Source organism: Leucoraja erinacea, chromosome 24, assembly GCF_028641065.1.
Source record: "Leucoraja erinacea ecotype New England chromosome 24, Leri_hhj_1, whole genome shotgun sequence".
Classification (NCBI taxonomy): Eukaryota; Metazoa; Chordata; class Chondrichthyes; order Rajiformes; family Rajidae; genus Leucoraja; species Leucoraja erinaceus.
The window spans coordinates 8,659,464-8,676,324 of record NC_073400.1 but is presented as its reverse complement, the minus strand read 5'-3'; the positions used below and the strand labels follow the sequence as shown (position 1 = coordinate 8,676,324).

Below are 16,861 nucleotides of genomic sequence, written 5' to 3'. Positions count from 1 at the left end.
ATCAAAAGGTGCAAAAGTGATCTATTTTCAAAAAGGCAGCCCTCATCAAGAATCCACACCAGCCAGGCTACGCTCTCATTTCACTCCTGCCATCGGGAGGAAAGTATAGGAAGTCCAGGGTCAGGAACAGCATCTTCCCAACAACCATAGTCTGAACACAACAAATGCCAACTAAACTACAAACTGCGTTGCACTACGGACTTTGTTTTGTTTTGCACTATATTGTTTTTTTTAATTTATTGAACTTTATTTTTTGATTGTTTATTATATTATCTATTTAGCACTATGTTTACAAACCTGTTGTGCTGCCGCTGCAAGTGAGAACTTAATTGTTCCATTTTGGCACGTATGACAATAAAACATTCTTGACTTGACTTCCACACCACATCAGAGCATAGGATTGCTGTAATATTTAAGTTAGCCAAGCTGAAGTAAAACATTTGAGAACCAAGGGGTTCATTATAAGATGTGGGCTGGAAATGGCTGCATAAAACTCATGGAGGCTCAGATTTATTGGTGAAATATTATAGGAAAGCTACGTAATGGCATTTAAAATTTGGGGTGGCTTTTGTAATGAAGAAACAAATCTGAACTTCAAATAACACAGTGATGCAAATAAATGCAGACTAAAAACATTTGATGCTGTTAAGCTTGACTCTTTGGAATGATTGGCACAAAACAGTTAATCAGGATCTGTTTATTCATTGATATCCAATTGTACAAATAAGGGCAAAAAAATTAACAAAAACAGACTGGAAGCCCATGTAAATTTACAAACTTGTTTTGTTATGAGGTCAGTCTATTTTTTTGCACAATAATCCTAGTGTTTGGTACCATGATGTGTCCAGTTGTAACATTTGCTCATGAATCTACATTTATGTACATAGAAATATATGTCTTTCAAGTACTGCAATACAGAACTAGAAAATTAATAAACATCCATCAATACATATAGATCCAATGCTAACCATCAGAAATGTCTACAATTCAGAACAAGATATACACTAGTAAGCCCTGCTTAGTGTCTACACAGCATTCACAGCCCTTGACCAAGTACAAATAAATCTTAAAACAATTTTACAATAGTAAAACAATAGTCAACTTGAGACTCAAATTAGTGAAGCAGCTGTTTTTCCCTTGCCCATTAGTGCACTTTTACTGAGATTATTACTGTTAATCAAAACAATCAAGACATCATGGAGAATATCAATTAAAAATCTCGACAAAAGAGGTTATCTGTTCATTATTAATCAATGGGTTTTGACTAAAAACCCTCGTTATTTTTGCAGCCAAGTTCGGTTAAAAATACTGCTGCTTAGACATTTGTACATCATTTGAATACTTAAAAAAACCTCTTCACTGGCCAACTCTTTTGATTCAAAAGCCATTTCATGGCATTATGACCTGCTAAGCATGAATTAGTAATTGTTTGCTTATTGGAATTATCCAACAATCCTGATGTTACATTGCACTACATTTGTTGAATCTTTCAGTACTACCTGCTGATTGCAATCCAGTGTTGCCCGCTGCTCAAATTCACTTATTATTGGCATTGCTTGCATCTTGACATGACCAAAATATGGTGCTGTACAGAATGCTGGAATGTTCCATCATTGCACAAGCAATGATCACAGAAGCAACCACTTCCCCATCTTATCTATAATTTTGGCCTTTGTAGTTTTCATATAATGGAAAATATGTCACAAAGAATCCCAATTATTTTTTTTAAAGTTCATAGGTGGAAATGGGAATGAACAAAAGATAATTAATTAAAGTTTGATTTAAATACAAATTTGTAACTGTTGAAGCCCAGGAAGGAGGCTTGTAAGTTCACTAATAATTATTTTTCTACATAATTATGCTTAACAGGATTTAGTCAATATACATAATGAATTACATAAAAGACTGTAATTATCTGGATTTCATCCTTTTGTGCTACATCATAACTCAAAATAATAGTAATAATATTTTAGTTCTGCAATCGTGCTTTTATATATTTCACCCTCCTTTACTGTAGTAGTCCTGTAAAAATGAAACAGATATGACAGCTTTTCATATGCCAAGAATCTTAACTCCATTGTTTCCTTTAAAATTCATGTTGTGACATTTTCAAACACATTGAACGCCAAGAACCAGACATAAAAATGGGGTTTCTTAAAACATGTAAATTAATATTGCATAGGCTGATAAGGATTCCGTTTTGCTGTATGACAGAAGATCTGCGTGAAATCCTTTCCAGTAAATTCAAAGCATGACGATATTTCCTGGCATCTTTCTGCTTCATTCAAGTGCAGGATCATGGTTTAAAATACAACAAAGCTACTGAAGCAAAATCCACCATACTTTCACACACTTAATATTTTGATCAAACAACAACTTCCATCTGTGAATGAGGTTAATGTGCTAGCAGGTCAGATATGATTTGGGAGTATGGCAAAGTATTTGAGGTGCCTGCCACTAAAACGATTATTTTACAGAATACAACTTCAGAAAGAAGGTAATGCTCTTTAATATGCTACAATTGCTTTGGGTTAGAACTGAGGAATCCAGTGATCTTAATCAGATTTGCATTCTGCGATGGGGAAGGGTTGCAGAAAATAATGGACAATTAAAAAATGATTTAATGAAAATATATTCAACGTAATAAACAAAATCATGTTTCTCACAGTTTATGTAGTAAGGCGCTGGGGACAATACACATCTCCACTTGCTGGTGAATAAAATAAACCAGCTCAAACCATACTGAAGATGATTGCTCCACTGATCTTTCTCACAAAGGGCAAGTTTGTGTTGTTTGCAATAAATCTTCTTTGGTTAAATGACTAAATCTCTTGAAGGCATTGAAGCACTTGTTAGGGAAGTTCTATAATTGCATTTCCTATGTTGTGCTATGATAAAGAATGTTTGAAGCCACTGCCGCACAGGTCAACTTCAGTTTCATGTTCTGTCGGATGGGCTCTGTTGCTTCTCAGATGGTTTCAGGATTCCCTCAAGATGATCTGTCACCCATTGCCACATTTCCAGTAAACATACACTCACCCCAGGGTTTCAGCTACATGTAGTTAAAACAAAAAGAAAAAACACGTCGGTGATGTTAAACGTAAATTGTGATTGAATTTGGATGTTTCACACAATACAATGACACACGAAGGAAGGCTACAAATAAACATGTATGAATCTTGATTATTTTATGTGTTTTAAAACAATTACTCTGGAACATTTTTTCTACCGGTAATGTGCATTACAGATTACAAAGACAAATTGAAAGAGTAAATAGAATTGGAAGAATAAAGCTACTAGGAATGTTTTTAGGCTTTCAAAAAGGGTGCAGAAATAAATAAATCTGATTTAGCTAATCCCAATCGCCAAATGGATACTATAGCATTTTAAATGCAATAGGCACAAGCAAATTTAAATACAACATCCTGTAAATTGGATTTGCCCAAGAACAGTCATTCCATTACTGAAAGCATACTGTATCACAAAGTTCCATTCATACTGGAGAGCACAATAATGCTCTGCAATAAGACATCAATATTTAATATCAACTATAAGATGATATGTGATGGCTTTGATTTTTATCTTAAAAGTTTTTTACCTTTTAAAATGGAAAGACAGGCAAGAATTTTATAAAGAAAAGAACAGTGTACACTGTTCAGTATGCTAACACCTGCCAGAGATACGATGACTTGCTGTCACCAGACCATAAGCAGGCACAAACATGTTAAGGCTTTTCATCAAATTAGAATGAAAAATAAATTCCAAAATATATTAAACCAATAATTCAGAATTCAATTTAAGTCATACACAAAAAATGAATACAGGATAAAGTGGCCTGGATTAACATAAATTAAAAAAATCTCCAAGGTTAATGAGGTTCTGAAATGAAGGAATTCTGCATTTGTAAAATTAAATCTTCATCACAAAAGGAATTGCAGAAGCTTGAGAGCAAGCATGGTTGATATTAAAAATTCACCTTTGCCTGAATGTACCAGCTCGAATTTCTGTCATGTGTAACTTTGCTGCTTTATGTGGATTTTAATTTAAATTAATTGGAGAGGTCAAGTAGAGTAGAGTAAAGCAGCCTAATTTGCCTCATTGTTATTCACATTCAAACATTAATCCAGATGTTGCAATGAAAGTTGAAAAAAATGTATCCAGGGGGAAAAATCATCACCAGACCTTCATCTGGTTGGATGAACAGGTGATAGAGATCTGATGGTTTTCTGGCCATGTGTGAGTTTGGTCAACTTGAGACTATATATGGCATTGGCAGAGATTCAGACACTGGATGAAAAGGAAAAACATGGGCTTTATCAACACCATTAGAAATGTTGCCATACATTTCTGAGAACTAATGGCTCAAACCATTAACTTTTATTCAATGATTACTTATATAGAGAGCAGATTGATTAACAGGTAACTACAAAGAGGAAAAACTAACAACAATGGACTTCCTAATCTCCACAGATGAGGTTACCATATATGTGCGACAATAATCATATCCCCAAAACATGGAGCCAATGTATTCACTGAACAATCCCTTAAGAAATCATTACCAGGAAAGGCTCAGAACTGAAGCTTGGGATTGGGACACAAAGTAAAAAAAAAATCTAAAGTGAAAATATTGAAAGTTGTACAGAACCAAGACATGCAAGCACTGAAATTATATGCATTCACTCAAATTGTCTATAATTTGAATAATTACTGTACAATAATTGAACATGTCTTTGCCATGTCACATAATGTCAACAGAAATGACCAAACGCAATGACAAGAATCTGGTCTCATTTTATTTTCCCCCAAAGGTTTTTGTTTTTGAATGAGCTTCAACGGTTAGGTTGAATAAACCCACCCCAGCTGCACAACTCCAATATGTAAACCAAAAACTCAGTTGACCACATGTTCAAACTATGGCAATGCCTCAATCTTTACAATCAACAGAAGATGCTATTATAATTCATAAACCATTTACTGAACCTTATCCAACAAATAGGGATCGTTGAAATCTACCCCAAGATCAGAAAGTAAAAATGCTATAAAAGTCATGAATTGTGCAGATAGTGTTCAAGTGAAAATGTTGTAGGAACAGATCGTGAACTATCCACTCTGCCCGTGATTTGAAGGATATTCGAAGTTTATCAAACTTGTCTTTTTCAAAGCTTGGGAACTAATTTCTACTGTTGAAATGAGGAAAAATATTTACTTTCCCTCTTCTCCCACTTCCTACTGCCAGAAACATACTTTAAGGCAAGTTAGGGATGCAGTTATCTACTGATGAACTTAATCTAGCACAGAATGAGATGGGCATATTCCCAAGACTAATCACATCTTCAATGGCAAAGCTGGCAGTCAAAGATTTTGTGAAGTTAAAAAAAATAAAAATGGAAACATAAGAGACTTCAGATGGTGGAATCTTGAGCAAAAAAAACAAACTGATGGAGAAACTTAGAAGATCTGTGGACGGAAATGGATGAAATCTAGACCCTTCTTCTTAATCCAAAACATCAACTATCCATTTCCCACCACAGGAACTACCCAACCAGCTGTGTTCCTCCAAAAGATTGTTCTTTGCTTAAAAACAGCCATATTCTGTGGTTGGATACAAGTGCCAATGTTTCTCAGAGATGTCACATGGGGTTTCTACCAAAAGTTGGAATCCAAACTATTATTTGCAAAGCAGCTCTTCAATGGCTAGTTGAAGACCTTTGTGATGGCTTTCCCTCTGATGGACAGCAGGCAGAACCATTTGTAGTTACAATAGACAACAGTGACTCCTTTTTTGAAAGTCCCCAGTCAATCGTTTCTAACATCTTCTCTTCAGACGTGGGATATGAGGGTGTGAACTTGTGAATGTATAGTCTCATTGTTGAGCTTTAAAACAGCAGAAATATCTTTGGGTCAAAGGACCTTGAACATTGATTTTTTTTTTTTAAATGTCATGTCGGTCCAACAATCTCCTGAGGTCCAATTCAAAATTATGACCAGAAAAATAGTTGGTGGATGACATGGGCACTTAGTGGATAGCCACAATGTATGGATTCTTTGAACTCACACTGCCTCGGCAAGGCCAGCAGCATAATCAAGGACGAGTCGCGACCCTGGCCACCCCCTTTTCTCCCTTCTCCCATCAGGCAAAAGGTATAGGTGTGAAAACGCACACCAACTGATTCAGGGACAGTTTCTTCCCAGCTGTTATCAGGCAAATGAATCATCCTAACACAGCAAGAGAGCAGTGCTGAACTACTTTAGTTTTTTTTTAGTTTAGAGATACAGGGCGGAAACAGGCCCTTCTGCCCACCGGGTCCGCACCGACCAACGATCCCCACACATTAACACCATCCTACACATACGGGACAATTTTTACATTTACCAAGCCAATGTACATCTTTGGAGTGTGGGAGGAAACCGAAGATCTTGCTGAAAACCCACGCAGGTCACGGAGAGAACGTACAAACTCCGTACAGACAGCACCCATAGTCGGGATCGAACCCAGGTTTCCGGTGCTGCATTCGCTGTAAGGCAGCAACTCTACCGCTGTGCCACCGTGCCGGTTCTATCTACCTCTTTGATGTCCCTTGGACTTTGCTGGCTTTACCTTGCACTAAATGTTATTCCCTTATCATGTATCTATACACTGTAAATGGATTGATTGTAACCATGTTACTGTCTTTCTGCTGACTGACTAGCATGCAACAAATAGCTTTTTACTATAGCTCAGTACACGTGACAATAAACTAAACTAAGACCATCTACAGCTGAAATACCCAAGAGTTTACCCTGCTGAAAGCCATGAAAAAAGGAGAGCTTCCCATGCAGAGGGAGCAGTGCTCAGTGGAATTAGTCACTCAAATAACACATAATTGGGATTTTGTCCTTGACACAACTGTTTTTGATTTTATCCCATAACACATTATCTTGACAAACTCTCAGAATAATATGATGAGTCCACAACCATTTTATATAACCATTTTAACAAAAATATAAGGATCTCAAAACTCACAGGTGCTTGAAGAAGTGCAATGATAGTCATAGCACATAATCTGATGATAATTCTGGTCACGAGTCTACTGCTTGAGAAAGCTTAAGAGTGCAAAGCCTTTGAGTTGCATGTTACAGCAGAACAAAGCAAAGGTTTTCAGAGGCAGCGGCTGGATGTTGCAACCAGAGAGGGTTGCAGATGGCAATGCCAGAAGGTGACAAGAGAGGGCTTGCAATCAGCTCTGGAGTTCGTGAGTTGGGAGCCTTCTACTAGCTGTTGTGGTGAGGGTCAGGTAGTTGACAGCTTAAGATCGCAGCTGTTGATGGAACAGCCGAGTGACCAGTAATAGGAGAAAGATGGGGGCCCAAATGGGGAAGTAGAGGTGTTGCAGGGTACTTCAGGTGACTGGGACCTTCAGTCCTGATATAAAGCAAATCAATGACTTAAACCCCTGTCTCACGGTGCGAGTCCACCCACGAGTGATCCCGAGTTTAAAACAAATCAAACTCGTGTTAATCACGTAGAATTAACGTAGCGGGAACGTTGGAACTCGAGGACGTAACTTAGCGACTCGTAACACTAACGGCAGGTACATGGGAAACATGTTAACTCGTGAAAATCTTTCAACATTTTTCCACGAGTCAAATTTACTCTTGAAATGCAAAGTTTAAACTTTTAAACTTGTTGTAAGAACGTAGTAGCCGTGAGTTTCCCGTAGTGACTCGTGAGTCTACTGTGGGTTTGGCCTGAGTGCCAGAAGTGAAATGTTGAAGATTAGTCATCTCCGGAGAACTTGGTGTGGTGGCCATTTGGCCTGTTTTGCATGTCATTGTGGATGGCATGTTCCTTTACATTTTAGACTGCCCGTTATAATGTGAGTGGGATTTATGACGTGTCTTTGGGCGTGTTTATGCAGCTTAACTGCTTGCGTGGTAGTTTAGTTGGTTAGATTCGTTTTGGAGCGAAGAGGGAGAAGGTTAATCCTTCGACCATGTCAAGCCACATGTCAAGATCATGTGAAGCATGGAGACACGAGGAGTTTTCTAGTATCTGAAGTAATGAGCTGGAGTTCGAAGAAGATTGCCGGAACAAGTCGGAAAACCTTGGATGTATCTTACTGTTTTATATCTACAATAAAGAAAATATTCATTAAAAGACTGTGTGCTGAAGCTTTATGAAAGGAGAAGCTCTGAAAGCCTCTGAGGCAGCTTGCATGCGCACCGAAAATATTCCCCTTATCCCGTCTCACCCAATTAGTGGCTAGGGAGTTCATTTCCAGAAAGATTTGAAAAATCTGCTGCTACACTTGGACAGGTGACGTTTCGGGTCGGGGCCCTTCTTCAAACTTTAGACCCTTCTTTCACCTGAAACGTCACCTGTCCATGTTCTCCACAGATACTGCTTGACACGTTGAGTTACTCCAGCACTTTGTTTTTTTTTCCATAAACCAGCTTCTGTAGTTCCTTGTGTTCCAAAATGTAATGCTTTATAAATGTCCAGAGATGCTGCCTGTCCCGCACGAGTTACTCCAGCACTTTGAGTCTGCCTCCCTGGAGACCTCGTTTCCCACGCAATGTGACTTCTACCGTGCATACATTGCCAACTGTTGTTTTGGCAGCAGCAACATAATCTCCCGGTTAGTACACTCAGAGTTGCTGAGGCCTAATTTATGTAGACAAGAAACTGCAGATGATGGAATCATGATCATAAAACACACACAAAGTGTTGGAGGAACTCACACAGCGCTGGAGTAACTCAGTGGGACAGGCAGCATCAGCAGAGGGAATGGACAGACGTTGATTCGGCTCGAAAAGGGACCCGATCCGAAACGTTGCCTATCCATTCCCTGCACAGATGCTGCCTGACCCGCTGGCTTACTTCGACACTTCGTTAGTTCATGTCATAGGAGCAGAATTAGGCCATTCGGCCCATCGAGTTGCTCCAACACTTTGTGTTTCGCTCAACATGCCAGCATCTGTGGTCCCCCATGTCTCCATTTGACAGCTGGAAGAACTCAGCGGGTCATGGAGTCTGAAGAAGGTCCCTGACCCGAAACCTCGCTTGCCCATTTCCTTCCACCGATTTCATGTAGTCACTTTTCGATAAAACCCCACCGCCCCAGTTATTCCAAGTCCATTTAATTCTGCGTGTCTCCATGTCATTCATTAAGTCGCCGGTACTGTCACGTCGTTCGTTTTCGGTCAATACAACGGAACAGTCTGAAGAAGGGCGACGATAGACACAAAAAGCTGGAGTAACTCAGCGGGACAGGCAGCATCTCTGGAGAGAAGGAATGGGTGATGTTTCGGGTCGAGACTCTTCAACAGACTGGTAAGGGAAACGAAAGATACAGATGATGATGTATTGTAGAGAGATAAAGAACAATGAATGCAAAAAAGTAACGATGATAAAGGAAACAGACCATTGTTCGCTGTTCATTGGGTGAAAACGAGCAGCTGGTGCAACTTGGGTGGAGGAGGGATAGACAGAGAGGGAATGCCAGGGTTACTTGAAGTGAGAGAAATCAATATTCATACCACTGGGCTGTAAGCTGCCCAAGTGAAATATGAAATGCTGCTCCTCCAATTTGCATTTAGCCTCACTCTGACTGGAGGAGACATCGGACAGAAAGGTCAGTGTAGGAATGGGAAGTGTTTGGCAACCGGGAGATCAGGTAGCAACCGGGAGGGTCGCGATCCGAAACGTCACCCATTCCTTCTCTCCAGAGATGCTGTCTGACCCTCGGAGTTACTCCAGCTTTTGGTCTATCGTCGAGGTAAACCAGCATCTGCAGTTCCTTCCTACACAACAGAACAGTACGAGGAACAGTTGATGGCTCACTAACCTCACTATGTTTACATCGTCCTCTCTAGCAATTAATAAATATCATTCAGTTACCGTATTATTGACTACAACCGCCCGTTTAAAATGACTGCTCTTTAATTCTCAACTACTGGATATTTGCCTGGAAAAACATTTCGTTCAGTGAGATAATTCAATTTTAATAGACTGAGGTGTTAAATCCGGCGCCACTTCACAACAAACTAAACGACCTATAATTTAAATAAAGCATTTAGGATCGATAATAAAATTCCCAAGACTATTTCACATATAATTCCAGCACCACTTCACACTGAGCTGTCCGTGATGTTTAAAGGGGCTGACATCTGCCCTGATCCGTTGTTCCGATAAAACACTGTTTGAAATAATTTGAAGTTTTGAAATTAATCCTCGCAGCCTAATGTACACTTTGGGCTAAGATTTGATCCCTGCACAAAGCGCAATGTAAACGGAATGGAATCTCTATTAACATTCTGAGACTCTCTACATAATGGAAGTGATCACATTCGGCCCTTCCAGCCAGTATTGCCATTCAATATGATCATGGCTGATCATCCAAAATCAGTACCCAGTTTCTGCTTTCTCCCCATATCCCTTGATTCTGTAACCCTAAGAAATATAAACATGGGAGGCTTTTTATAGTGGAAAAAAAAACTGCATGACATCATTTTTACCATGTGATGATTTTTCCACATGTCGGTAGTCTTTGTTGGCTCAAGAGTAACTCGGGAGATGAACTTGGTAACTCGGGAGAGGAACTTGGTACATCGCAGAAATGAGAAGTAAACGGCAAACTTAGACATACGCGTGGGAACTAAATTAAACTCGTGAACATAAACTTGGAATCTCGTAGAAAACCACGAGTTTGATTATTTTCTTTCACTCGGGATCACTCGTGGGTGGACTCGCACCGTGAGACAGGGCCATTAAAGGAGAACTGATAAGAAAACATCTTAATTGGGAAACTATCTGCTTCGGCAGCCAACAAGCAGCATGCTTTAAACCAATTGGGCTGGAAATGCACAATGACAAACATACTTATGAACAATGCAAGGCAATTTCCTCAAAGCATTTTGCACAGTGTGTTGGTGGAAAATTACATAATTACACTGATGTCTTATGTGGAATTCTGCTATTTGTGCAGTAGAAATCTCTGATTGGAAATGACAGGTTCAATTTCTAGAGTGGTATGATTTCACCCACACACTTAGTAAATCTAGACACAAAGAACTGTCGATGATGATTTACAAACAAAAGACAAACTGCAAGAATAACTTAAGCGGGTCAGGCAGCATCTCTGGAGAACATTGATAGGTGACATTTTCGGTTGGGACCCTGCTTCAGATTGAAGGGCCCCAACCCAAAACATCACTCATCCATGTTCTCCAGAGATGCTGCCAGACCCTCCGTTATTCTCCGCACTTAGTGTCTTTTTCATTATTGTAAATGTGTTGTGCTCCAGATAAAAAATACATTTCACGCATAAGGTGCTGAAAAAACGTATCAGCCATTGAATTTCTGGGCGAATCAACTCAAATTAGTTGGTATCTAGCCCTCCTTGCTGTCAATAATATATTGCTGTGAACTTCTTATTGCATCGACATTTTAATTTAAAATGCTATCCCTAACATTGAAACAAATAAAATGATTTAATTTGCCACTTAATTGTCATATTGTTTGATGTACATGGTGAAAACGTTAAGGCTTTCAGAATTATCATTAAACCTTGATGTCTTTTGCCAGCTGCAATAAACCAATTCTGGGTTTCTCTTTTCCTCCTCCCTTCCCATTACACATTTGATTTTGTTTATGACAAACTTCTCATCACTGCTCAAAACTGGGGTGGGAGATTGCAACCTTCAAGTGGTCCACCCTGTTTTGACGAATGCAATCAACCTGGTATGCACAATCAAATAAGATCAAATAGAACAAGTTGTCCTACAACTTTAGGCTGTGCATGCCATACGCAAGAAGAAGACTGCTCAAAACCACAATATCTGCCCACCCACATCTTTGACAGTCACAAACTAAATCCTGTGTCTTTAAGCTTCTTCAACTCTGGGTATTATATGTCTGGTTCACCACAGATGATCAAATTACAATAATTATGCCAGTTTTGAGAGGATTAATTACCTGTGTTCCTGGAGATTACAGAGACCAGATTTTCCCCATGAGTAAATGGATAAAACCAATTATTTTTTACAAATTCTGCAAGATAAACTCAACTACATACTACAAAATGATTGAACTAATAATTGACTGGGATAATATCCTGATTACGAGTGTGTGATAATTCTAATTTATACAATGCTTAGATGTCCCACATAGAAAGAAGGTTTAAGTATTCAACATTATATTTAATGCCTTTTCTAAGCTGGGACAAGCTGAAATAGTCATGTAATGATCTGAAATAATCAAGTAATTAGATTAACAGAATTTAAATGTAACAACAAGACCTTTTCCAATGTATCTTATATAAAAGGAACAGCTCAAAGTGGAGGTGGGTAGAGAGGAGCATAAAGGGTAATGATTGGTGGTGAGAAGCAAGCCAAAGACACCACGACAGATTGAACTTTGAACGCAATATTTGAATTTCAAAAACTAGAGACTCAGAGTTGAAAATCATTTTCTGATTGCAGAACAGAATGTAGTGTAACTCATAGTCAGAGGAACTTAAATCATAGGATTTTAAAATATGTCCGGAGAAATCACACATATGGACAACTGAGAGTATCTAATATAAAGTTAAAATGTGGATCAAGAAAATGCTTTGTCGAGGTGAATTTATGAAACTCTGTGCTGTAAAAAGGGATGAGCATAACATTTTGAATTAGCCAAAACATCTCCATTGTTGGGATAAGCAGGAAGTCAACATTTAAAACAAGAGAAAGAGATGAAAAGCTGTACTACGTGGGTCTATTCTGGCTTTGATACAAGATTCAGTTTGTAATAAAGATAGACACAAAGTGCTGGAGTAACTCAGCAGGTCATGCAGCATCTCTGGCGAAAAAGGATATGTGACATTTTTGATCACTACAAATGACCTCAGGTCAGGTAGGCCCATTGTTGGATAGGGAAGGTGTGATCTTAAGAGCGATATAATGTGGTGAACTGTAGAACAGGTTAAAAGACGAGGGTGGAGGAAGGGAGCAAGGGGGTTGGGGGGGGAGTAGGTAGAAGTTATTTAAAATTAGAAAATTCAACGTTCATACCGCAGGTTGTAAGCTACCCAAGCGAAATATGTTCCTCCAAATTGTGTGTGGCCTCACTCTGGCTCAGGACAGGAAGGTCACTGTGGGAATGGGAAGGGAACTTGACATGGTTAGCAACCGGGCGATCCTGTAGACCTCAGTAGACTGAGTGTAAGTGTTCGGCAAAACGGTCGCCAAGTCTGCATTTGGTCTCAGCGATATACGGGAGCCAACATTGGGAACACCGGATGCAGTAGATGTGGTACCTCATTTCAATGCACTAATTTTCCATTAAGTTTCACGGGGAGAATAATATAACTTGTTCCAATGGGTCATATAATGAATTATAAGGGAAGTACAATGATTGAAAGCTGTAAAAAGTGATCTGCAGAAAATCATATTCAGCATGCCCTTAATGACTTTAACAAGCATAGTTTCACTGTAGCATAGGAAATTAGTTTGAAGGGAGTTAACAACCCTTGCTGCTTTGCAAAGTACAGTAAAACAGTATTTCCAAATTCGCTAGTGGCATTCACGGAGAGATCAATGTTGGAAGCAACTTCATTAGGCATCCATGGTGAGGATAAGTTTATCACATTGCTGTGATTAATTTTAGTCAATATACCATTTTCAATTAGATTGAATATCTCTTCTCTATGAACATTGCTATTTATAGAAAAGCCATTTTTCATGAGGATTATCAAGACAATCAAATTCTGCACTTCGTGGCAAATTACAACTGCAGACAAATTGACAACACAGCAATCTGCATCATACTGCATCTGTCATCCCCTGGTAATGAACAGATGTTCATCAAAACATTTTGGCCATCAATGAGAAAATCCACCAAAATCAGTCAACATGGTAACCATCCCTCGACAGTATTATAATGAACGGTGTCAAACGTGAATAGGACCGATAAGAAAGAACAATTACTAAAAGTGGTGAGGAAATTAATTCTACTGCTCGTAAAAACAAATGTGTACGTGTGCTCTGGACTTTTAAATGTAATGTTGGGCATTCGTAACACAGGGTGGCCTGTAATGCCACATAATCTGTCCCTTTTCAAGCCGACATGTTAATGGGTAATGAACATTGATAAAAATAATTTATAAAAAATATTTATCACTCCCGAAATGCGAAATAACTTTTGCATTCAATTTACTCCAGTAAAAAAAGACAACATATTAATAATGCTGGAAACTGTAAACAAAAGGTGAAAATGTTGGAAATTGTAAACAAAGGCTGAATATCCTGGAAAAACTCAGCAGGGGAGTGGGTGGAGAAACCAGGGTGTGGATCCTTGTGGTGTGGATCTTTCTACAAATCCAAAGTGTTAACGTCAGTTTTCCCATCCACAAATTTATTGATTTGCTTTGTGTGGTCTTAGATAGAATCTATGCAAAGAAAGACTCTTGCGAATCTCATTCATAGGTAGCGAAAGAATATGGTTCACTCTGAAAGTGAAGACTTCAGAGCACAACCTTAAAAATGAAGATGAAATTATATAATTAGAAAGTTTACCAGTCACATTTAAAATGCTTGTGCACCATATTAATAAATGCTGAATACTGAAGAAGAAACTGAATTGTGCAGAAAGTAAATCAAGAATTTCACACATCGATGATTACATACGTTAACAGCCCAAGTGGATATGAATACTGAGTGCAATACATAATACCCAATATTTACCACTCCAGCATAGTGTACTCCTCATAATTTCCATTGGTTTGGTTTCCAAAAAATTTGAATTGTCCAATCATTTGTATTGAACAAGATGAATAATGTAGAGCCCAAAATTGAGTTTGTATATATTTTGAATAATGTAACTTTGAACATACAGTTTGTGACAAATATTTAGCAGTTGTAAAAGTTCAACGATTCAAAGTAATCTCCATAACTCTAATATCATTTGATCATTCGAGGAATTGCGGAAGATCTCATACTGGATCACATAAAAAGCTAAATGGCATGCCTCTTGGTTTATCTGCTCAGTCAGTGCTTCGATAACCGTATCAGAAAAGTTGAATCTTTCAGACATGCCCCCATCGTGAGGTAAAGCTTTAAAAGAAAACTCCAGCTAATGAGGCTGGAAGTCATTCGACAAGTTCAGTTATATTAAGAAAATTGTTGTCAAATTTACCTTGTGGTTGAAACTCTTTAAAAATTGTCAGAACATAGCAATAAGTCCTCAATTTATCATTGCATGCCATTTTGACCAATTCACACACCATTGTTCTCAAACAGTTTGACAAACCAAACTACAAGACAGTATGGATGAGGCATGTGCTTTTAAACAGTTTAAAATCAACCTCTTTAAGAAAGCAATTTAAAAAGGATATGTGGTCTTTTAAAAGCACCTTTGATTCACATGGCTTGAAGCAAATGTCTTACTGTATGTATAACTCTGGAAAAAATGCATGATATGAATTCATATAACATTGGCTTATGACTTTAGTAGCATTTGGGTGGATTAGGTAACAGTGCAGTAGCTCACAGTGCTGGGAGGTTAGAGTATTTCAAAATTCAGATACGAAATAAGATTCCCAAGTATTTCCAGAGTTTTTGTTTTAAAGCAGTTGAAAGATCACCAAGAAGTTGAAGGCAGCTGTATTTGAATTACAGGGTTGAGTATAGGAAGCTCAAATACGAAATTCCCCTTTGAGAAGAGTGAAAGCAGCTTTAAGTGCCCGCTACAGGACGCGGAGTAGTGGAACAGGTTCACAGTGCAAAGGCACAGAATAGAAGCGGGAGAACCAGGTGGTCAGAAAATGGTGGTTTCATACTTTGTACTAATTGTCCTCTTGGAATCCTGCTTGGAATCAGCTATCCATGCCACTGCACCGTGTGATTGAGATTCTTGATCAATGTTGTCAATCTACAACAATAAGATAAGAAAAATGTGAGAAAATGCAAATTATTTTGATATGCAGACTACTCCTGTGCTGTGTATTTAATAACCAATTCAAATCTGATGAGAAATGCAATGAAAATTATTGACAATCAGTTGTGATAATTTTGAGAAGCATTAAACTATGCAGCTTTTACAGATGAAGAATGAAAAACAGCAAACAGTGAATAAGACTAATGTGGTTGAGACTTAACCTAGGTATTTTTAGAGAGGAATAGAAGTGCAAAAAAAAATTGCTTTCCTCTAACAAACAACTACGGATATGCACGGCCCACTTGACAACAGTTTTTTGCAGGTTGAGGCTCATTTGGCAATAACTGAATTACAAGTTTGTGCAAGACATTTCTTGAGGAGGTCTACTGAAGGCACCTTTAACAAAAGAAACAACTTCAGTCAAATGTAGTTTCTACCCAACCATAAGATAAAAAAGCAAAAACACACTTCAAAAAAACAAGTGGACACCTAGGGGAATTGGCAGCCAACTTCAAAATCATCTTTCTCAATACTGAGCAGGATGTAATGGTAGCTGCAGCAACAATACCCAGTTCTCACTATTGTGTCTTGTTTCCATTTGTTTTTTCTGCAAATCCCGTTGGGAAAATATGGGTTGAAAGAGGATTTTTAAAGGTCGCACTGCTTTACTGTATCACAATGTAATTTATTTAATATCTCAAGGGTAGAATATCAAGACCAATTTAGGAGATCTGTTAAGCTATGCAAACAAACCATTGGGCAGGATGAACAATAGGCAATGTAAGTTAATCATCATTCACATCAATAAATTCACAACATCCAATATTGAGTATTTGGCAATTGCAAAGGTATAATCATGTGTAGTGGTGTAACACTGAGAGTTCAATACTCATGATCTATTATGTAATTTGCCAAAAAAAATGAAATTTAGCTCTTGTGACTGATTTTGAAAATGATTTACCC

The 16,861-nt window shown here is 38.3% G+C and overlaps 1 protein-coding gene across 13 annotated transcripts in view; it reads right to left on the bottom strand.

Annotated features, from left to right (window-relative positions):
- Nucleotides 1–682: 682 nt before the first annotated feature.
- Nucleotides 683–16,861, bottom strand: part of LOC129708622 (ankyrin repeat and SAM domain-containing protein 1A-like) — a 239,090-nt gene continuing 222,911 nt past the window's right edge. For 10 of the 13 annotated variants that reach the window (XM_055654477.1, XM_055654480.1, XM_055654481.1 and 7 more), the window contains one exon: nucleotides 3,061–15,892. In XM_055654477.1, the coding sequence (XP_055510452.1) occupies nucleotides 15,779–15,892 (114 nt within the window). In that variant the 3' untranslated portion in view covers nucleotides 3,061–15,778. The other 3 variants (XM_055654478.1, XM_055654482.1, XM_055654483.1) reach the window with 2 other exon arrangements.